Genomic DNA, 22,734 nt, shown 5'->3' on the forward strand with positions numbered 1-22,734 from the left:
GCCACACCTGGCTCAGAGATGAGCCTTAGAACACCTTATAGGTGCAGGCCGTGGCAGAAGTGATGGTGATGGTAGTTAGGCAGGGTGAAGCCTTACACACTCTTACACTCTGCTGCCCTGGAATGTCACTATATAAAAAGGACATGTTGTGTGGGAGTCCCCAGGGCAGGTGCTGAATGACAACACTGCCCTTATGTTTATTTTTGGCTGTCTGTGATGTGTATTCTTTGAGTGGTTTCATGGTAATTTAAAAGCTGTGGTTTTTTTCATCTGGTATTAGTGTGCAGGCAGAGAGCACCCTAATCTGAAAATTCAGAGTCCCCCAATTTGTGAGCACCAGCATGACACCACGAGTGGGAAAACTATTGTGACGCTTGGTTTCATCTTCCTGACTCTCACAAAGACTGTGTACAACTGTCCTTGGCCTCTCACATAAAGTGTCTGGGTTATAAATGAAGTTTATGTTTCACCTTGGCTCCCATCCCTGTGCTGTCTCATCATGCATGTGCAAGTACTCAGAAATACCAGACGTGAGACCTAAAATACTTCTTGCCCGGAGAGTTTTCACTGAGGGATACTTATTGTTGGACTTGTTAGGTATTTTCCTTTTGGTGATATATATCAGTTTATTTAAAGTTCACTAGTCACAAACACATCGGAGAATTTTTACTCACTTTTTTAAACTAAGGGTTGGCTTTTGATCAGAAATTAGAGGTCTTATTTTTCATTACTAATTTCTACCTGGAAACCACTCACAGAAATGGGCTCAATTGTCTTGTCTCAGTCAGCAAAGTGCTTAGTGCTGCAATTAGACCAAACCAGGTAGTCAGGTATACAGGAAAGAAAAATTGCATTTATTTTACACTCTTATTTCTCTTTTCTAAGTATAATAACTAGAAGTCAATTCTTATTAGAAAAGAAAAACATCTGACTACCCCAGCTGATTGGCTTTGGGGGGGGAGGGGGTTTACTTGTTTGTTTGTTTGTTTTTTAAGACCAGGGTTTCTGGCCTCAAACTCACAGAAATCCACCTGCCTCTGCCTCTTGAGTGCTGTAATGAAAGGCATGCACCGCCACTGCCTGACATGATTGCCTCTCTTGTCTCCTGTGGGAATATGAACACAAGCGGAGGTGCTCTGCTCAGTGCTTTACAAGGTTAGAGCATTGCCCAGTATAGTTTTCTGTTGAAAAAAGTATAAACTCAAAAATCATTTTTACAAAGTCGGCATAATGAGGGGTAGAAGCAAGAAAATCAAAATAAACCTTTGCTATTTTCGGTCTTACAAATCAATTCTGCATTTTAATTTTGCTTCTTGGGAAAAGAACAATTATGTTCTTAGCTAAAACCAAGACACAGAAAAATCAGCAATTTTCTGTCTATGTATGAAACATTGCACTTGGTATACGGTGCCTACGCAGGGTTCTAGAGCACATACAACAGACTCTATGCATCTGATGTAAGTACTTAAACTTACAGACATGATGCCAGAAACTACATTCTCAGCTAAGATGTAGCAAAAACTAAATATAAATATTTATTTCTCCAGGATGAAGATTTGAAGTGGGTGGAAGAAAACATTCCCTCTTCGTTCACAGATGTGTAAATATCCTCTGTTCAAATCTAGAATTCAGGCTCTGGCTTAAGGGGATTTCACTCAGTGTATCTTAGGGCGGGTGCGTGAGTGTGTTTGTGTGTGTGTGCACATGTGTGAGTGTATATGAACAAGTATTCATGTGTGTGTATATATGTATGTATATGTGTATATGAATAGATGGATATAGGACCCCATCACTACTTCTCAGAGAGCGGAACATGGCCTTGACCCCTTTCTCTGCCTTTCCATTGTACAGCCATTTCAAGTCACCATTTTGGTGGCATACTTAACCACTGAGCTGTTTCACCAGCCTGGGCTTTGAAGGCTTCAGAAGGAGGCTGCAGTTGTAATATCCATCCCTGTGTGTTATGTGGGCTGTGTTTTATGTGGCAGTTTTATTTGTTTATGTATTTGTTTTATCTTTCCCCTAGCTTCAAGGTTCTTTATAATTCATCCCTAAATGTTGGGAAATTTAGGTGTGTTTATGTCTGCCATAACAGGTAAAGGCGCCTGCTGCCAAGCCTGCCAACCGGAGTTCAATTGCAGGGACTCACAGGGGTGAAAGGCAGGAACCAGCTCCTGTGTAGCCCTCTGACTTCCACACCCGTGGTCCAGGCACACACACCTACTCATACAAACAATAAACCAACACATCTCTAAACAGATATTCTCCATAAAAAAGAAATACTACCTTTGAATAACGTGGTACTCTCCTCATTTTCATAAGAGCACAAAATGTGAGTTTTCTAGTTAAATAGCAGATCATCACTCAGATACCAGTAGCAAAGGGTTAAGAAATAAACGGGGTGGGGTGGGAGTGTGTGGAATACTTGTGAGTTTGTAGGCAGCTGCCCCATATGCAGGAGAACTGCACCTGTACTAGCTTGTTTCTATTTAAAGTTGAGATTTTTAAAATAGTTCTGTTAACTTTAGACTGAACATTTTTAAAGGAATACACATTCTGGAAAATACACATCCTAGGTAGATGCCAGTGAGGTTTTTAAATAAGAGCCTTTATGTAATCGAAAGGTAGAACACTGCCGGTATTCCAAACTCTGGACCCTCCCAGATGCCCTGCTGCCCCACAGCTCTGACTGTAGAGTCTGAAGGATTTTAAGTGGCTCATCTGATGCTTCTAGAGAACTCACAGTAGTGAGCCTGGGTGCTCCATTCTTGGCCATTATCCCAGTAGGTTTTCATTGACTCTCAGGCCTTGTATGAGTGACACTGTCCTTGTCTCTTTTGTTTCAGAGCTCTCCCAGTGTTAGTGGACTCAGATGAGGTAAACATTCTGTTGCTTATTTTCCTAGAGCTGTTGCTGTTTTCACAATGTATTTTAGAAGCTAATTCTAAAAATAACTTTTTGAAGAAATGACCAGCTGAGCAAGTGGCAGGAGGTAGAGCCGGCTGAGGTCGGAAGGGTTGTGGGCAAAGCCTCACTGCAGGCAAAGAAACAGGCTCAAAGCTGCTGGGTGTAATGAAGGGAAGAGGCATTTCATGAGATTTTGTTCGAAAGTCTTTTTTAAGGCTTTATGTGTCCGTTGTTTAGCTTTTGAAAATGTGTAGATAATTTATTGGAATAGTTTCTTTCCAGCTTTACTTACTAAGCATGAAATTTAAATAAAGGTTTTGGAAGGAAAAGTTAATTATGTGTCATCTGGACATTGCAGAGTAGCCCAGGGTAGGGCACACCTGCAGTGTATGGACTAAAAGATAAATGACAGAGCATTGGCTTGGTCAGAGCGGGAGCAGCTGTTAGCAGGTGGGGCACAGCACGTTGGCTGGAGAGTGGCCGTACCGAGAGGGAAGTGGTCCTGAAGCAGTGCTGTGTTCTCTTGTAGCAGGGTGGGCAGCAGGGTGGAGGATCTGTGACCTGCAGGGATGTGTGGAAGGCCAGTTAGTGGTGCACTTGCATTGGTTTGATAATAACTACGGATGCAGTAGCATGAGACAAGTTTGTCACATGAGGTCCCTGTTAGCTGCAGTTCTGCCTCTCACAGAGAACCTAAACTCATTTGCTAGGTAGAAGGAAGCTGACCTTTCCAGTCTCTGCTAATAATTGACCTACTGTATTAGTGGGGTGCAGGGGCTGGGGAGTGGCAGCATGGTTTTTATCTAATACTTCCCTAAATTTAGGTCTATTAAAAAGATTAAATAGTGACTTGTTAGAACATTTTTGTAGGTTCTAGAGCTAACACCAGCATTTGACACCTGTCTTATTTTTTTTCCAGGAAATTATGACCAGATCTGAAATAGCTGAAAAAATGTTCTCTTCAGAAAAGATAATGTGATCAGGGCCCCAGTGGGTCCGGTGTGTGCAGGAGCACAGTCAGGTGATGGGAAAAGCCTGGCTCTCATCAAAACTGACAGCTTCACTATGATACGTGTTTCCCTTTGTTGTCTTGGAGATCTGTGTATGCAGATGAAGAATTCAGGAGTGGGAGGGTCTGCCACCCTCAGAAAGCCATCTTTAAAACTAACTTAGACAGTCAGTTTCATGGCCATTAAGTTGCCTGATTTGGAAACAATTTAAGAAGTTAACAACATGTGCTCAGATGCCTCTTAGGCGGCAGCCACAGGCATGCCATGTTGTGTGTCTCAGTTTTCTCTGGACAAACGAATCTGTAGCTGGGCTGGCGGCACACTACTGGTAAATTCAAAACCACGCCTGGTCTACATAGTTCTGGGACAACCAGAGAGAGCTACATAGTGAGACCCTGCCTCAAAAAAAACAAAAACCAAAAAGGAAAAGGAAAGAGAAGAATCTATGAGCATTCCTTCCCTCGCCTTCGAGATAACGTGATTCTCCTGAATGCTAACACAGCACTGTTCATCTTTTGTAATGATAATTTTATTTGATTTTTTTATACTGAAGTGACAATATTGGAACTCGAGCATGTTCATATATTTAATCTTGTCCCTTTCATTGGTGTACACAAAGCTCTTGTTTGTAAATACCACCATGCACTACACATCACGGAGTCTGAGCTCGGGAACACGTATGGGCAAAGAGAGACGTCTTGAGGGTATGTCCAAAGACTTGCAGGCCACAGGTACACGTGCTGCTGCTACTTCTGCTGTGAACCTGGCCATGTGACTCCCCTACAGCACTTTATCTCAGCCCCGGTGCACTGTTTCTTGTGAGCCTTGTGGAGACTTGTGAGATATACAAACATCTAACCTTACCATGCATCAACATGTACTTAACCAGCTCTCAACCATATCTTACACCTTGTTGTTAAATTATGTTTATAATGTATGATTGAAAGTTTCTATTCTAATATTTTTTGAATATAGAATGTTCTAGACTTGAAAGGCACTTGAATGTAGAGTGATGAAAATGTGAACGTTTTGCCACGTTCGTGACCAAAGATACCAGGCTGTTGGACATGTAATGTGGTAATGACAGGCAGGGTCTTGTATGCCTTCTCTGGAGGACTTCTGCCCTGTGAGTTAGAATAACTTGGGATAATTGAGAAAACATGAAAATGACAAGGAAGAGCACTATCCATAGCCTATGATGATTTTTTCACTGTGGCACCACAAAACAAAAGGTTTTCTTTCAAATGCCTACTTTCTGAGTTTATTTCCTGCGTACTCGTTTCAAAAGGGTTGGTAGTGACATATTTCTATAGTTGCGTGTCCGTTTTAGGTTTGTCATAGTCCACCTTGTAACCCAGCTCTGTGAAAACTGGGGATGTCTTGCACGGGGAGGAGCATTGCAGGGTGTCACTGTATAGCTCTGGCTGAGGATGGGCTTGCGAACCTCTTGCTAAGACTCTAGGCATGCACTACCATGGCCTGCTTCACGTTTTTAGTACCCTGTCCTCACAGCATGAAGTAGCTGACTCTCAACCCACAGGTCTGCACTTGAGTATTTCTGCTTAGAGCCAGCAGGAGCTACACATTGAGCAGGGTGAGTCTGCAGTTGATGGCTGGGGAAATGCTTCTGACACCACCTCAATGGGATTTCTAAAAAGCAGGGAAGACAAATGATGCTGCCTCTGGTGTAGCTCCAGACTGAAATGACTCTCTGTCCAGAGAAAGTGGACTTCCATCTTAACCTCCTTACAAGTGTTTTTGCAAGCATGTGTGTGGTGTCTGTTGCATTTACTGATAACTGCCAGGTGCTAATGTTCAGTGCCCTAAAGTGAGTGTTTCTCGGGGCCCTTCTTAGCCCCAGCATGTGTCCCTGTGCTGCCACTGTAGCTGACAAGGACGGGAGGTGCACCCAGGACCTCCGTGCAGCTCCTCAGGCTCCTTCCCCGTCTGCCCCAAGTCTGCAGACCACACTGGGACCTCACAGGTGCTCAGCTCAGCCTCCGTTCAGGATGCTGCTGTAGGATGGCTCTGGTAATTGAGAACACTAAGGATCAGGCTCCAGTTGTATTCAAGACTTCTTGTTATACAGTTCATGTTAGATTTGGAGGCATATGAAGTTTGCTTGAGACATTTTTTTCGTGCTTTGAATTAGGTTAATATTTAAAAATCTGCCTTTGGGGGTATTTATTACATTTCAGTAAGAAACAGGAGGTGGAAATTGTAAGCTTGGGAGTTGGTAGGATACTCCCATGCATTTCCTGTTTTTTGTTTGTTTGTTTGCTTTTTTGGGTTTTGTTTTTAATCTGTCCTGTGCAGAGTGCCACCTGTATCACGGTACATCATGTTTATACTACTATGTCAAGATTAAGCTTAAAGTATACATACAGAGTTGATTTTTATACCCTCTTGAAGGTTTGGAGCTATTGCCCTGGCTGTATATGACTGAAGCTGAGAGAGATCATGCTACGTTTTGTCTCTCGTTCTGATATTTGTGTCTTTGTATGGTTGACAGCATGCAGTAAGCAATATAAAACACCAAGCCTTACGTCTATCAGAAAGAAGTTTAATATATAAAATTCTGAACATATAAATATATTTAAGTGACAATACTAGAGTTTTAAGGAAGTGTGTACTCCAGGACGGGGACTCCAGGGCGGGGACTCAATACTGTACTTAGAAGCTTCTTCAGAATTAGGGAAACATTCATTTCCTTGGGGAGAAAGTTTAGAGGTTAAAAATAGATTCTCTATTTTAAAAAGTTAAATTATAATTTGGAAGAAATTTCTTTGACTATAGAACACAGCAATTTAAAGGAATTTTGTTTGAAATTTTGTATTTTTGTGCCTTAATATTTGGTTTTTTAATAAATTGCTTTCTGACATTTGGAGATTGTTTCCTGGGATTATCTGTTAGTGCTGCCTCATGAAAATCCATAGGGGATGTGGACTCAGGAGATGGCACGAGATAGAGTTCTTTAAAGGAGAGGTGTAGCTCAAAGTCAGAAAGAAGTCCAGCCTCAGGTGTGGTACAGTAGAACGTGTCATTTACAACCCAGGCTAGCCTAAACGTGGCCTCCTGACTGTTTTTGTATGTATTAGTGTGTGTCTGTGTGTGTCTCTGTCTGTCTGTCTGTCTGTCAGCTCTCAGTGATGAAATGAGAGCATCATTCATGGTGACACCATTGACTCAGTCTTTGTGAAAAGTCCGACTATGTTTAGGACTGTTGATAATGCCAGCTCTCTCAATGTTTTTAAAGATCTTTCAAAATACAGAGCAAGGTTTCTGCACACACACACACTAAAACTAGAAACAGCGAGTGAATGGCCGCACCAGACAAGAAGAATGAGTGAGTTGTGGCTTGTCCGCTTCTTATGCAATGGTTGCCGCTTTTGAGTTAAAGTGAAGAATTTGTGACACCAGGAAAGAACATATATGAAGCCTGAAGAGGGGCACGTGTGAGACTTTGTACACCTATGGGAAGCAAAACAGGACTGAACAGCAAATTGTTGAATGGCCCACAGCCTGGGCTACCATTGAGGTTCAGCTACCATGTGATCACAGCCAGGTCCAGCCCTTCAGAAAAATATCCATGGGCTGGAAAGATGCTCAGCAGTTGAGAGCACTTACTCTTGCAGAGGATCTGGGTTTTTTCCAACACCCACGTGGCAGCTCACAACTGTCCTTAACTCTAATCCCAAGGGATCAAATGCTTTCCTCTGCCGTTAGAGCACTATATACCCTGTGCATGCAATGCACCTATGTGCAAGCAAAACATTCATATAATATGTAGATCTTTTTAAAAATCAGATTTTAGCCGGGCATGCCTTTAATCCCAGCACTCAGGAGGCAGAAGCAGGCAGATTTCAAAACAAAACAAAAAATCAGATTTTAAAAAGTTATCTGAGCTAGGCATAGTGGCACATACCTTTAATTCCAGCATTCTGGATACAGAGGAAGGGGGATATCTGTGAGTTTGGATCCAGCCTGGTCTACTGAGTGAGTTCAAGGACAGCCAGGGCTACACAGAGAAACCCTGTCTTGAAAAACAAAAACAAAACAAAAAGGCCAACAGTTGTAGGTGGGTGAGGTAGGAAGAGCAGCCCTGCCTGCTCTGTATGGCTCTGAGGACCCCACAGTTTATTTCCATTTCCAGCCACCCAAAGGGCTGGCAGCTTCAGAGGCTGACTCCAGAAATGGGGAACCTGGCTTCTGAGTATAGTGTCTTGTAGTCATATGGCCACACCAGTCTGTCTGCCAGTTAGTCTAGGAAGTGACATGTCATGGGCCTACCACTGTTCCAGTTCTGTAGAACACAACTAATACTAGGTTATTTAGGTTAGTAGACTATGGGCAACTTGAAGCTCTGTCCCTACTTCTCTGTGTTTTCCTACAGTTTTTTTTAAAAGGGAAGTACATTAAAAATAAATTCATAAAACATGACAGCACCTTAAGTGTGTGTGTGTGTGTGTATAAATAAAATCTGGGTGTGGTGGAGCATGTCTTTAATCTCAGCAGTCCTAAGGCAGAGGCACGTGGATCTCAGTGAGTTTAAGGACAACTTGTTCTAAAGATTTATTTATTATTTTATGTAAATACACTGTAGCCGTCTTCAGACACTCCAGAAGAGGGCATCAGATTCTATTACAGATGGTTATGAGCCACCATGTGGTTGCTTGAATTTGAAATCAGGACCTTCGGAAGAACAGTCGGTGCTCTTAACCACTGAGCCATCTCACCAGCCCTTTTTATTTTATTTTAAAGATTTATTATTTATTAGACAACTTGTTCTAAATAGAGAGTTGTAACTAGCCAGAATGACATAGTTGAGACCCCATCTCAAAAACAAAACAAAACTACAGCCAAGAAAACCCATGATACCAGAAACATGAAGAGCCAGCGTGGCCTTAGGGCACCAGGCCTAAAGTGCGTCATCTGTAAGCAGGTGCAATGTGACTGCTTCATAGCCAGCCTGGAGCTGTCGTGGGGGGACATGGAAACCTCAGAGGGAAGCACATTATTATAACTTCCCCCTGGAATAAAGATGAGAGTCATAGAGATTAACCAGCTTGCTGAGAGTCACCCTCCTGGCAGAGTGAAGAGGCTAGTATCATAGGAGCAGGCGTTGCCTGTGAAGGGTTGTCCTCAGAGTCCTGGGACGAGGGGGAGCTGTGTTTACTTGCTAGTCAGATGTAAAGATAATACAAAAGGGGCCTGGTGTGCAGCCTGTATAAAGCAGCTGAAGCTGATGTGCCGGGCACATCTGAGACTGGGCCATGGGGAAGCCACAGATTTGGCTGAGACCAGTTCCACCTGAAACATCCGAAGGCTGATGTACTCATAGAGAAAGGAAGTTACCCCAGGCAAATGACCATGGATTCACTGTCAAGGTTCTACCAAAGCCTGGCTGAGCATGAATTCAGGTGAGAATAATCTTGACAGTAGTTCCTCAAAATCAGTTTATACCCAGGCAAACATACCCAAATTACTCAGCAGATGGTGCCAAATACCAGCTCTGAAGAATTGTTTCCTTGCCTTTAACCAACTAATAAATGCAGTTTTTACTTACTAAATGTCCTTCTGCCAATTTGAAGATGAAGGAAAAGACCTTAAAGAAATTAAGCATGCTACATTTAAAAAGTGTTTATTTACTTTTGTAGACAGGTTCTCTTTACATAGCCCTGACTGCAATGGAACTCACTCTGTAGACCAGGCCGGCCTTGAACTCAGACACCCTCCAGCCTCTGCTTCCAGAGTGCTAGGATCAAAGGTGTGTGCCACCACACCTGGCCTATGCTATGGACTTAAACGTTGAACTTTTAAAATCTGTTTAAGAATAGGCATGAATCCCTAGATACAATCCCCAGTACCACAAAATAATGGAGGAAGGAGCTCTACAGAGCAGGGTAGCTGGACATAGGTGTGGGAGAGAAATGGGAAAAGGAGGTACAGGGGGAATTGACAGGGAAAGTGGTGAGAGAGGCCAATATGAAGGGAGAACAGGGAGGAAGGATAAACAGCATTAAGGGTGTTTGGAAAGCCTTAGGGAAGCATTGTTTTATATTAACTTAAAAATACATTGTGTCTACACATATTAGATGATAGATAATAGAAGATAGACAGACAGGTAGATGATAGAGTTTGAATGAAGTAATGGCACTTAGAGTGTCAGTTCTCTTCCCCAAGAACTAACAAAAACCTTACTATCCAGCCTAGGAATTCTCCCTTCAAATTGCTGGTTAGTGGAAATCTAGAAGACTCCCAAAACAATATAGGCCATTGCTACTGCCCTTTGCTCTCTTACAGAACTTAAAGATGAGACCCTATTGCCGAACACACCTGTGATGGTTTGTATATGCTTGGCCCAGGGAGTGGCACTATTAGAAGGTATGGCCTTGTTGGAGTAGGTGTGTCACTGTGGGTGTGAGCTTTAAGACTTTCATCCTAGCTGGAAGTCAGTCTTTCACTAGCAGCCTTCAGGTGAAGATGTAGAACTCTCAGCTCCTTCTGCACCATGCCTGCCTGGATGCTCTTGCCTTGATGATAACGGACTGAACCTCTGAACCTGTAAGCCAGCTCTAATTAAATGTCGTCCTTATAAGAGTTGCCTGGGAGAATAATCAGTGTTCCTGACCACTGAGCCATCTCTTTAACCCCCGGTTTAATTTGTAGTTTCATTTAAGTATTCACTCTTATACCAACAGGTAAATGTAATCCTTACCTCCCATCGAAGAAACTTCTTTTGCAGTAGATAGAGACCATTCAGAAACCCACAGCCGGTCTGAGTTCAGAGAACACCTGACAAAATGGTGCCCAGCCTTAACTTGTACAGCTACATCAGAACCCTACATCTAAAACTCAGAGAACATTGCCAAAGAAGGTGCAGAAAGACTGCAAGAGCCAGAGGTCCAGGGCATCTGCTATAGTGTCTCCTATATATGACCCATGACATCTCAACAATGTGAACACCTAAACAAGCCCTGCACAATAACACCACCAGTTGACATGCTGATGTAGATGGGGAAATTCTCACAAGACTCTACCATTAGATAAAGGACTACAGGCAAGTAATGGCTACTGAGAGAAGGGAAATCAGTCTCCTCCAAGGATGAGACTCTGGAGAGGGTATCCAGTCCCAAACAGCCTTAAACACGTGTACATACACGCAACACTAAATGGACCAAGCAGGTTGTGTTTGTGTGTATATATAAATATACATAAAAGTAATAAAAAAGAGATCATAAATTTGAAAAGGGTTGGGGGCACAGGAGGAGTTGGAAGTCGGGGAATGTAGAATAGAAATGATGTAAGTACAGTATCATATATGGAATTCTCAAAATAATATTAAATGATCTGCATACTAGGATAAGTGTGGCTGGAAGTTTATTGTGGTGTTTAAATGAGAACAGCTCTCATCAGCTCCTATGTTTGAGCCAGTTAGTGGAACTGTTTGGGAAGGACTAGGAGGCTTGATCTTCTTGGAAGAAGTATCGCTGGGGCTGAGCTAGGAGGTTTCAAAAGCCTCAGGTCATTGCCAGCATCCTCTCTCTGCCTGTGGTTGATAAGTTGCCTTGGTCATGGTGTTTTATCACCGCAATACAAACGTAACTAAGACACTACTTTTTTAAAAAAGTTAAAAGCCTTTAACTTTTTTAAAACTTAGGCTATTAACCAGGGCTATAACAGCCAAACTACCCAAAGATATTTACTCCAGAAAAATAACTGTCAGTAAGAAGAGGAAGCAGATGGTGATGGGGCTTGCCCAGCCCCCCTTGCTCTGCCCTCAGCTCTGTCGAAGCCTTGATCTTGTCAGGCTTATGGTTATGGTTGTGGTTTGTGTGTTGTAGCTGGATAGAACTATTGGATGCTTTCCCCACTTGACAGCACGCATGGCTCTAGCCAATGCTATGAGGACTAGTCCTGAGGGAAGGGTTCCAGGTCAGTTTCAACGGCATTTCTTTAAACTCTTTGTCCACGGCATGTGGTGTTTTCAGCAGTAGGTTCTTTTGGGGGAAGGCACCAAGGACAATGGCAAGAAACTATATTGTTTTGTGAGTCTCGTAGACTCTCCTGACCAACAGCTCAAAAAGGAATAAGTGTCCCATACCAGGCACTGGGGTTTTTGTTAAATACTCTATGATTTTTTTTTTTAATTTGTAGGAAGGGAATATTAGCGCCTCAAGTAAACTCTATGTACATATGTTATATATAACTTTAAGTAAACACAAAATAATTTCCTAGAGCTTCTTGAAACATCCTTAGGGTTATTTATCCTTCACTCCTTCACGTCTGGCTCTTTATTATTTAGGATGTCTTATTGGCTCTGATAAACGTTTTTATTTTCATATAAATGAGAAATGAAAAGAGGTGGAGAGCCACAAGCCCCTATTGGTACCTACTCAGGCGAGGTTTAGCTCAGCCATGTCTGACTCCAAGAATTACATCATCCACCAACTGAGCCCACTACTCTGCCCCTTCCACGTGCATTTAGACTTTACTGTAGAAAGGCATTTGTGGGTTTTCAAAGCCTCTCTTCCCTTGGCAGACACCGAATGATGTTTGTTCTGTAATTATGACACAATGAGGTCTAGTTCTTGTTTGTCTTTTTTAAACAGGCATTTGTTTTGTAAGATTGGAAGTGGCCCTCAGGGTATGGTCAGTGGTTTCTTTGGTTTGTCCTGATGTTGTACACAGCCAGACAATGTCCTCAATGTTATACACAACTGCATGGCTTGCTGACCGATATAATGTGTGAGCATAATGTAGCACCTGGCTCAGGGCCAGGCCTGGAGTTGGCACTTGATAAATATTTGTATAATGAAGGAATTGGATGAAATCATGGCTCTCCTGCTGAGTGATCCCCTCCCTCCTCTCGCCATATTATCCCTGGTCAGACTAGCATGCTAGGCTTTGTCCCTGAGACCTTCGGAATAGCTTCTTAGAGGATGATGACATTTAGAGTCATGGGCAGATGCAGACCTGTGAATGTGTCGACAGCAAGACTGGTTCATGCATGGATCAGGAGAGAACCATGATGTGGGCACCCTAAGGGACCATGAAGGCTCCATAGGACAGCCCTTTTCATTGTTTGCTGCCAGTAGACAGGTGGTCAACACAGACTTCTACAACAAATCTTTCTCTCTTAGCCAGGAGTGATGGGGTTTCTGTAATCATAGTAAGAGCCTATCAGATAAATAAATAAACGATTAAATAAATGAATAAATAAATAAATGCCAAGAAGTTGGTTCATTGAGTAAAATGCTTACCTTATAAGCATCAGGACCTGAGATTGAGCCCCAGAACCCATGTATAAAAAGCCAAGCCCTGGTAGGGTATACCTCTAATCCCAGTGTTGGTGAGGCAGAGACAGGAGGATCCTGGGGCCAACCAGCCTAGCCTATTTGGCAAGTCCCAGACCAATGAGAGCTCCTGTGTCCAAAGAAAAAGGTGTCCAGTACTTTAATAATGACACAGGAGTATGTCTCTGATCTACATGGATAGAATATTAGTAAAAATTAAGATTCAACTTTCTTCTTCTTCCTTTGCAGTCTTGCTTTCACCTCCCAAGTAATGTTACTATAGGTGAGTGCTTCCAGTGGCTTATGCAGTGCTGAAGATCCAATTCAAGTTTCACTAACATCAATCAAGGATTCTACCAACTGCGCTACACCCTCGGTTCCTAGAACAGTTTCTTTCATTAAAAAAACTGTGTTTGTCCTTGCCCCCAGAGGAGCAGGTGTGGAAGAAGGGCTTCTCTGGGTTCATGGATTGAGTCCAGCATGGTGGAGAAGACTTGGAGCTCATCTGGCTTCTGCTTTCCCACCTCTTCCTCAGTCCAGGCCCCCAGCCAAGGGGATGGTGCCACCCACATTCAAAAACTGTCATCTCGGGGAACGCCAGGGCCAAAGGGGGGGAGTGGGTGGGTAGGGGAGTGGGGGTGGGTGGGTAAGGGGGACTTTTGGTATAGCATTGGAAATGTAAATGAGCTAAATACCTAATAAAAAATGGAAAAAAAAAAAAAAAAACAAAAACTGTCATCTCTCCTAATTAAAACTCTCTGGGCACACTCTCTTTGCCAAGCCTAGGAGGTGTGTCTCCTACGTGATTTCAAACCCAGTCAAGCTGACAAAGGAGATTAGCTCCCACATTGTTTCATTCTCTTCCTCTTAGAAATCTGGTGTGTCTCAGCTTTATGATTGGGGAAGGGGTAAAAGGAGAAAAAAGAGGGCTTGCTCACATCCGCCCAGCCTCTAGTGTCCACTATGGAACCAGAACCGCTAAGAGTGCTTGGAAGTTGCCATGTAAATACGGGGTAGATTAAAAGTCAAAATAAATAGCCGCTCCGAATAGAATGAAAGCTTTCATTCACAGGAGAGGCAAGCCCAGCCAGGAAACGGGTGGCTCTCTCATAGCCAGCAGACACATTGGAGACTGACACAGAAACCCACCATCTCTAAGGGCTACCCTGGTTTGGCAGCTGTCCTTTCCTCTCTACCTGGACAGTGACATGCAGTGTTCTGACTGGGTCTCTCAGCAAGACTTTCAAAGCACAAGGACATGGACTTTGCTCGATGCAATGGATGGGAGGAAACAGCTCCGTGGTATTTGTTGGATAGCCAATCCTTGGGTGGCCGGTAGGTCCCATGCCCAGTGCCCAGTGCTCCATGCTTTCCAGGGAACTGGCTATGGTCATATTTTAAACTCCTTCCTCAGTATGGTAGTGTGATGAGATGTCACCTTAGGATATTTCTGAATTAGATAACTATAGTGTCCTTACAAAAGAGACCTCATGCTGCTGCTGGTGGCACATGTCTTTAATCCTATCACTTGGGAGGCAGAAGCAGGAGGATCTCTGAATTCAAGGGCAGCCGGTCTACAGACCAAGTTCCAGTACAGCCAGAGCTACATAAAGAAACCCTGTCTCCCCCACCACCACCACCACCACCACCCCACGCCGGAATCCTTATCGATCTCCTGTCTGTTCCCACAAGTGAGGATGAAGTAAACTTTACGGACATCAGTTCTGCCTGTGGATGCCTTGATCTTGAACCTAGCTTGCAGAGCCTCGCGGCACACATTGTATTGTTTGTACACTGCCTAGTCTGGAGTACTTTGTTATAGCATCTCTAACAGGCCAAGAGAGGACTCTCGGCTTGCCTTCTGCTTTCCATCTAAAGCAGCTCAGAACCATTCCATACAGAAGAGTGAGCTTCACAAAATGTCCTTGCAGGGAGAACTAAATTACGTTTTCCAGGAGTAGAGAGGTCCGAGACATCTGGTTCACTCATAGCCTGAGTACAGGAACCTCAATTCCATGCCTGTCACAGGGCTGTTACCTAACTAGACCCCAGGCGTGTTCTGTAGCTGGGCCTTTACTTTAAACCCTTGGGAAACAGACGGAAAACTAGAAGGAAGGCTGTAGACTCTTCGTCACGGAGCATGTGCCCTACTTAGTCACTGAGCATGCGCCCTCCTAACCTAGTCACTGAGCATGCGCCCTCTTAACTTAGTCACTGAGCACGCGCCTTCCAAAAGCCCTAGGGAGAATTGATTTAAAAACTGGCAGAGTTGTCCAAAGGGTGACTTAGTCTAACTCAGAGCCCTTTAAACTTCTTGCTCTCAGTCTCTTTTCACTGAGAAATATTTCTGCAACCTTAGGAATTCAGGCACATGAAGAAGTGTACAGATCAAACACGTACTGGTAATAAATCATAAATTTATTTTAAAGTAATTATTTGCTATAAATATAATTTTATCCTTTATTAAAATTAAAGGAAATTTGATATGCTTTATTAATTTTTACATGAAGAATTAAATCTTGGCTGAATATTTGATATTGAAGAATAAGAAGCAGTTTTGACTTTTTTCCCCCCCTAAATTGATTGTTTGGTTATAAAATTGTCACACGGAGCACACCACCTCATATAAGTAAGTAGTACAAAGTAGCAAAAAACTTAGCGTGTACAGTAAAACCACTTCATTTCGTAACATAAGTTAGTCTGAGATCTGAGCCAAGTGTCCTAGGTGTGTGTGTGTGTGTGTGTGTGTGTGTGTGTGCGTGTGTGATCATTCCCGTGGTGCCCCTGGACATCTGACCAGTAGCAGTTATGGAGACCAAGGATACCTTGGATTCATTATATTTGATTTTGAATTAATTTTTGGTTTCGTGCCTCACCATTTGCTAAAATCAGTAACTCAGCTCCCATTTTTTTCGGCCCACGGTTTAAGAAGAGACGGTCTAACCTGGTCCAATTTATGAAGGCCATCTTTCTGCCATACTAACCCTGTTCTCTGTTGTCCTAGAGGAAGATGTCCTTATGTGGGCTTTGAAGTGGGACAGTCCTAAATTTGGCTCATCAATCAGCCGCGTGTAGTTGGCAGGGGCCTAGGTCTCTCCCGGCGGGCAGTGGGGACTGCGGACAGTGGGGCAGCCCAGGGTGGACACTGGCCACCCTTGGTCGCGAGGCGTCGCACCCGTTCTTTTCCCAGAGCAGAGGATTGGGCGAGCTCCCAGGCGCATTCCAGGCTCCACAGCTCCTCCTCTCTCGCCTCCGCCACAGGGCTGGCGCCTCCCCGCGTCGTCGGGACAGTCCCGTGCAGGCGGCTGCGGACTAGTGGCCTTGGAAGCTGCAAGGGACCCGCGCACTGCGGCCAGAGAACAGCGACCTGCCTTCCCCAGCAGCAAGGCTGTGAGTGGCAAGATGGGACCGGGCTCACAGCGCGCGCTTTTCCTCCTCTTGCTGCTCCTCGCCAGCCCCGGAGCGCGGGCTTTCCAGGTCAGTGTCCCCCGCAGTGCGTCTTGGAGTCCCGCTTCCCAAGGAGGTAGCGCCGAGGCCAGGGCATGCCATGCTCCACTCCTGTGCTGGAGTTGGGACTTGGAGCGGAGTCTAGGGCTGGGGTTTGGTTGATGGAGAGAGGAGCGGGGTCCTCCATCTGTCATTGCAGGCGACCTGGGCTGCTGCAGCCCAACGGGAGAAGGTGGCTCCGCGTGGGAATCGCCAGCCCGGGAAAGTTACCCAAGGATTTCTGAGACACTGGTCTTTTGTGGGTCTTGGTGAGAACACCTGGCCGCCCAATTCTGTTAGAGAATGTTCGTGCTCTCCAAACCCAACATTTACGTTTCTAACTGAAATATTCTTGCTGCCACCACACCCTAACCACTCTCAGAAATTCTTACCAGTGGCCTGATGGATCCTCAGGTGGTCCTATCCTGAGCACCCGAAGCCTCAGAGTTGCAATTATATTTTCTTACACACCCATATGAACAGCAGGGTCTTTTCTTTTCTTTTCTTTCCCTTTCCCTTTCTCTCTTTCTCTCCTTCTCTCCTTCTCTCCTTCTTTCTCTCTCTCTCTCTCTCTCTCTCTCTCTCTCTCTCTCTCTCTCCCTCGCTCCCCCTCCCTCCCTCCCTTCCTTCCTTCTTTCCTTCCTTTCTTTCTTTCTCTTTTTTTTTTGACATTTACGTCTCCAAATCCCACTGGATTTATTTGCTTGGCTAGATTTTATAACAATAACAACAACAACAACAATAAGTATTATTATTATTATTTTATTAACCATTGGAAACTGACTTTTAAAATTGAGACTGTAAATAAAAATGTATTTGAGAGACTTTGTATTGTCAGGTTCAGGTCAGCTTCCATCAAACGCGTGTCAGCAGACAGAGGTCCCTCAACGAGAGTCCTGAAGCAGCTTCTTCAACCATGCCAACAGCAGCATAAACAGCTGCAGGATGTGCAGGGAGGCTGGGTGCCTGCTGAGTGTCCAGATCCTTCTTTAAGACCACCCAGTCAGGAAGAAGTGGTATAAATTCCCTCTCTGACTGGACTCTGACCTGATCTTTGTCCATGCTCCATGTTCTGGGGCTAAATTGCTGTGCACTGGCAAGTTTCCCCGGGGATACTGAGAAGTCCCCTGGGGTGCAGCAAGGCTTTCCGAGCCTGGAGAATTTGGTTTAGATCAGACCTGCTCCTGTTAGTGCGGAAGGTAATGAGTGGGAGTCACAGGAAGTTGCTCAACAGCCAAATGGCCAGGACCCAGCCTGGGGCTACTGTGAGCCCACCCACCAGAGCAATGGGATCTCCCTAGTTTTGCAGATTACAAAGCCAAACCAAACCTTCACCCCATGCCCAGTGCCAGAAGCACAGAAGATACATCTCCACTGGGCTCCCCCATCCCAGGCTGCAAAGGGGCAGGGCATGAGAAGAGTAGACGTTCCGGAGACCAATCATCTCGTGATAGTGGGTGGGCATCTGTCCCACGGGGCGAGGTGGGAAATAGTGAGATTAGGGCAACTGGTAATCTGGTGCAGAGGCAGCACTGAGCTTGCCTCACTTTGAACATGCTCTTGCGACACTAAGATCCAATCCCTGCCGTGCCCTGGCCAGGCTTTCTCAGCCCCTCGACGCCAAGCATAGCCTTCTTTATCTGCAAAACATTTGTAGGTGAAACCAGAGGAGGCTAAAGGACCAGACACCCATGTTTGCTCTAGTTAAACTGACCTTCAGCGAATGGTTGGGGCTCCCCCATCCTTCCAGCTCCAGGCTGGGAAGCAGAGGAACGAAGCACATTGGAAGCCTGTGTTACCTTCTTCCTTGTCATCCTTCAGAGCTCTGCTCTGAGAATAACATCTTCCCAGAACCGTGCTGACCTCCTGCTCACATAGCTTTTCACTCTGCCTCTGTTTTCCTGCTATGGACCCCTGAAGGGCAGATCAGCACTGGCCAGTGTCAGACAGTCTCTAGGCAGATCTTGGCTATGCATGACAACCCAAGGAACTTCTAGAAATTCTGATGCCAGTTTTACCTCCAATGACTCTGGTTCGGTTAGTCCAGGCTGCACCTCAGGTAGGGCTAATCTCTCTAGAAAAGACACCTGAGACCCAGAGCAATCCCAACTCTCAGAGTCACAAAGTGGAGTCAGTTACAGCCCAAGAAAAGTTTGGGGTCAGAGGAATTCTCAGTGGACACAGTATGGAACTCACAAGGACCTCAAGTAACGTGGTGTACCTGGAGTCTACCAGACAGTATAGACCCCAAGGTTCTCAGATCCATCTGAGATGAGACCTGCTGGCAAGCAGTAAGGATGGAAATTACCCTCCAGATCATCTCTTTTATTTAGGAGATGGGCTAGGATGGGCAAGGGACTTCATTGGCAGAGGCCAGTGGGCCTCCAAGTGGAGCCAGTGTGAGCTGCCCCGGAGAAGCCCTGTCTGGGGTTCCTCTCTGTCTCTAAATGTTCCCACTTTGCTGACTTTTGTGGCACCTAAGAGTGACATTATAGGTGTGTGTCTGTGTGTGTGAGTCTATGCATGCATGTGTCTGTGGATTCACAATTGCCTTGTGTGTGATGAAGGTGAGTGTGCATATATGCGTATGTCATGGTATGTGAGGGAATGTGTGTTAGTATGTGTGTGTGTGTGTGTGTGTGTGTGTGCTAGTGTGTGTATGTGTGTGTTATTTCATGTGTATATGAATGCATGGTTTTGTCTGTGTGTGTTATTTCATTTGTATATGAATGCATGGTTGTGCGTGCACCCATGCCCATGTGTCAAAGTATTTGAGTACTACAGGGTAAGTATGGATGTGCTAGTGAGTGTATCTCTATGTACATATGTCAGAGGACATAACTGTGTTTTCATGTGTACATGTGGGTGGAAGCATGTTTGTAATGGTGGTGCTCTAGTTGACATCTAGTGCTGTGACAAAACACTGAGCAAAACCAGCTTGTTGTTTTTGTATTGCCAAATACTATCTAATGTAGGGACAAGCACACTTTATCAGTTCACCTATAGAACAACGCCTTAGTGTCATTTCTAGAGTTTGCCTATCATGAGCAAACTCTATAAATCATCATGGATCAGAGAAGGGAGCTGGCCAGTAGAGAGAAGCATTTGCTACACAGAGCTGATGCTCTGAGCTTGATCGTTAGAGCACACATAAAAATCTGGATGAGCTACACCACACACACACACACACACACACTTTTTTAAAAGAGCTTTGCATAGATTTTTGCATAATATAAATTTCTTTTCTCCAGTATGAATATGTAGGCGAGGGATTGCTGAATCAAATGGAAAATGAATGTTTAATATTGCAAGGAATTTTCAAACTCGATTTTATAGCTGCTATGCCCCACCAGCTACCTAAGGAGAGACTCAGCTGCTCTGCTTCCTTGCCAATAGTAACATTACTAGGGTTTCACCCCCAAATCATTGCAACAGGTGTCTAGTGCAATCTCTGTAAGACTTGCGTTTGTTTCCCTAACGACTGGCAAATGCTATGGGGTCTTTTCTTGGGTGCTGGTGGCCACATGAATAGTTGAGTCAATCACCTATTCAAGCCATCCTCCTTTTGCTTTTGTTTGTGAGATGGAGGTCACATGTTCAATTTGTAGGTTCCCTTCCCTCCCCAGTAGCCCGGATATAGTCATGGGCTGCCAAGGCCACTTGCCCAATGGATTTGTCTTTATTCTTGTTCAGTTTGGAGCTTTTATTTTTTTTTTTTCAGATTCTAAATACAAGCGAATTAAAAATCTGTTCTCAGTTTGTAGCTTCTTTGAACTGCTTTTTTCTTTTCTTTCAAAGACAATGATCTCATGTAGCCCAGGCTGGCTTCCGGCTAAGACTGGACTTGAAATCCTAAGCCTGACTGTCTCTACCTCTCATGTGCTGTAGTCAGGTGTGCACAGCCACTCCCCACTGGGTGTCTTCTGTAGAGAAAAGTTCAATGAAGTCCTATTCATTGGCCAGAATTTTAGTAATTAAATTTGAGAACCTTTGGCTTAATCCCAAAGACAAAACATTTTCCTTCTGTTTTCCTCTAAAATGTTCATAGCTTTCTACTTTTTACTATGATCCATTTTGAACTTCCTTTAATAGTATGATATTTAAGTGGAAGATCACAGCTTTGCATGGTGATATTCAAATATTCTAATGGTATTTATGGAAACGCTACTAAATTATCATTGAGTTGCCTTAGCAAAGCCTAGCCTCTTATGAACGTGAGATTTTTTTTTCTGCATCAACAGTATACTATCTTTTTTCAAAAACGTCTTTATTCACTTCCGTGTGTGTGTGTGTGTGTGTGTGTGTGTGTGTGTGTGTGCACATGCACACTCATGCATATACTATTAGATATTTACTGAAGGGGAAAGTGAGGTTTTCATCTTTATTATTACTTTTCAAAATTGTTTTGCCTCTTTTAGGTTCTTTGTTTTTTTTTTTCATTAACAGTTTTAGAGTGAGGGCTGTTAGATGCTCAGCAGTTGGCTGCCAAGCCTGACAGTGTGACTTTGATTGGTACCCAAACAGGAGAAGGAGAGAACTGACTCCTAAACCTTGGCCTCTGAGCTCAGCCACACATTGGTGGCACGTGTATGAAAATGCACATGTGCACAAACACACACACAGAGTATATAAACAAATATAACAGAAATTTTAAAACTTTCAGAATAAGCTCTTCTTTATATATAAAAACTCTACTACAATTTGATTGGTATTGTATTATATTTGTAGATCAATTTTGGGACAGTGGGCCTTCAAATCTGTGAATACAGTATACCTTCCCATTTACTTAGATATTAATTGATTTTTCCATCAGCATTTTTTTAGACAGGGTTTCTCTGTGTAGTTCTGGTTGTCCTGGAACTCACTTTGTAGACCAGGCCTGCCTCTGCCTCCCAAGTGCTGGGATTAAGGCATGTGCCACCACTGCCCGTCCATCAGCATATTTTTAAACAGAAACTTGTTTTTGTTCGAGTTTTATCTAATTATTTTAATTTGGGGTCATTTAAAATGCTTTTAGTTGGGTTAGAGAGATGGCTCAGTGGGTAGTGACAACAAGAAAGTCCCTAAATCCCCATAAATATGGCAGGGGTGGTAGCCTTCTGGTGGCCTCCGCACATGAGAGGCAGTCTGACATTTAAATATAGAACTGCCACAGCTAGTTCACAAGAGAGCAGACATCTCAGTCAGGGTCCAGAAAGCATTGTGCTTCCCAGCACCTTGAAATACCCAGGAGGCCACTCTGTATGTCTAAGACCCTCTGTCTCCACAGGTGGGCACTTTCTTCTGTGGGTTGCCACAGGGCCAGGGGGTCTGCTGTGGCTAACTTCCTGTCTTGCTAACTTTCCGAGTTTGCTGGTCTGTTACCCTGCTGCTGAGTCTGTTATGGACGTTATGTTACCATGACTACTTCCTTTTGCTCTTTCCAATTAGCCATTCAGCCAGGACATCTCTTTGGAGGATTGTGCATCCTGGCCCTCTACTTTGGCTGGGCTTGTGGTCCTGCCTGCTGACCCGGGGACTTGGAAACAGGGCCTCTCTGCTCTCATAAACGCTCTGAGGTCCTGCTCATGCTCCTCCATGGTTCACCAAGTCAAAACATCTCTGACATCACTTCCTGCCTGACATGCTTGCTTGGACCTGTCTGCTGGCCATTTGCCCCACTGAGCATGTCATTGCCAACACACACACTTTAAAACTATGAGATGGGGTTTTGTGGCCCATGCTAGTTTCGAACTTGTAGCCATCCTGTCTCAGACTTCTTTATGCTGGGTTTATGATCTGTAAGTATAAAGGGGCAGCCTGTGCAGCCCCAGAGTTCGGAGAACAGAGGCAGATACTGAGTGAATAGAACTTTCATATCCTCTTCCAGAACCTATGCTCTCAGTAACCTCCTAGGACTTAAAATAAGGACAAGAAACATACATACATACATACATACATACATACATACATCTTATTATCTAACCCTTGTCAGGCCTAGACAAGCCTCTAACTAGAAGCAATCCTCTTTCCTTTGCCTCCTGAGTGCTGGGATT

At 44.1% G+C, this 22,734-nt stretch overlaps 2 protein-coding genes across 7 annotated transcripts in view; both read left to right on the forward strand.

Annotated features, from left to right (window-relative positions):
- The window catches only part of Tmem87b (transmembrane protein 87B), a 35,959-nt gene extending 29,155 nt beyond the window's left edge, over nucleotides 1-6,804 (forward strand). For 3 of the 5 annotated variants that reach the window (NM_001355628.1, NM_028248.2, NM_001355629.1), the window contains exons 17-19: nucleotides 1,548-1,600; nucleotides 2,847-2,877; nucleotides 3,827-6,804. In NM_001355628.1, coding sequence (NP_001342557.1) covers nucleotides 1,548-1,600; nucleotides 2,847-2,877; nucleotides 3,827-3,886 — 144 coding nt within the window. In that variant the 3' untranslated portion in view covers nucleotides 3,887-6,804. The remainder of the gene's footprint in view (nucleotides 1-1,547; nucleotides 1,601-2,846; nucleotides 2,878-3,826) is intronic. The other 2 variants (XM_011239791.2, XM_011239790.2) reach the window with 1 other exon arrangement.
- Nucleotides 6,805-16,407: 9,603 nt separating this feature from the next.
- The window catches only part of Fbln7 (fibulin 7), a 33,170-nt gene continuing 26,843 nt past the window's right edge, over nucleotides 16,408-22,734 (forward strand). Inside the window, exon 1 of one of the 2 annotated variants that reach the window (XM_006500157.4) lies at nucleotides 16,408-16,690. In XM_006500157.4, coding sequence (XP_006500220.1) covers nucleotides 16,616-16,690 — 75 coding nt within the window. In that variant the 5' untranslated portion in view covers nucleotides 16,408-16,615. The remainder of the gene's footprint in view (nucleotides 16,691-22,734) is intronic. The other variant, NM_024237.4, reaches the window with a different exon arrangement.

Source organism: Mus musculus, chromosome 2, assembly GCF_000001635.26.
Source record: "Mus musculus strain C57BL/6J chromosome 2, GRCm38.p6 C57BL/6J".
Lineage (NCBI taxonomy): Eukaryota > Metazoa > Chordata > Mammalia > Rodentia > Muridae > Mus > Mus musculus.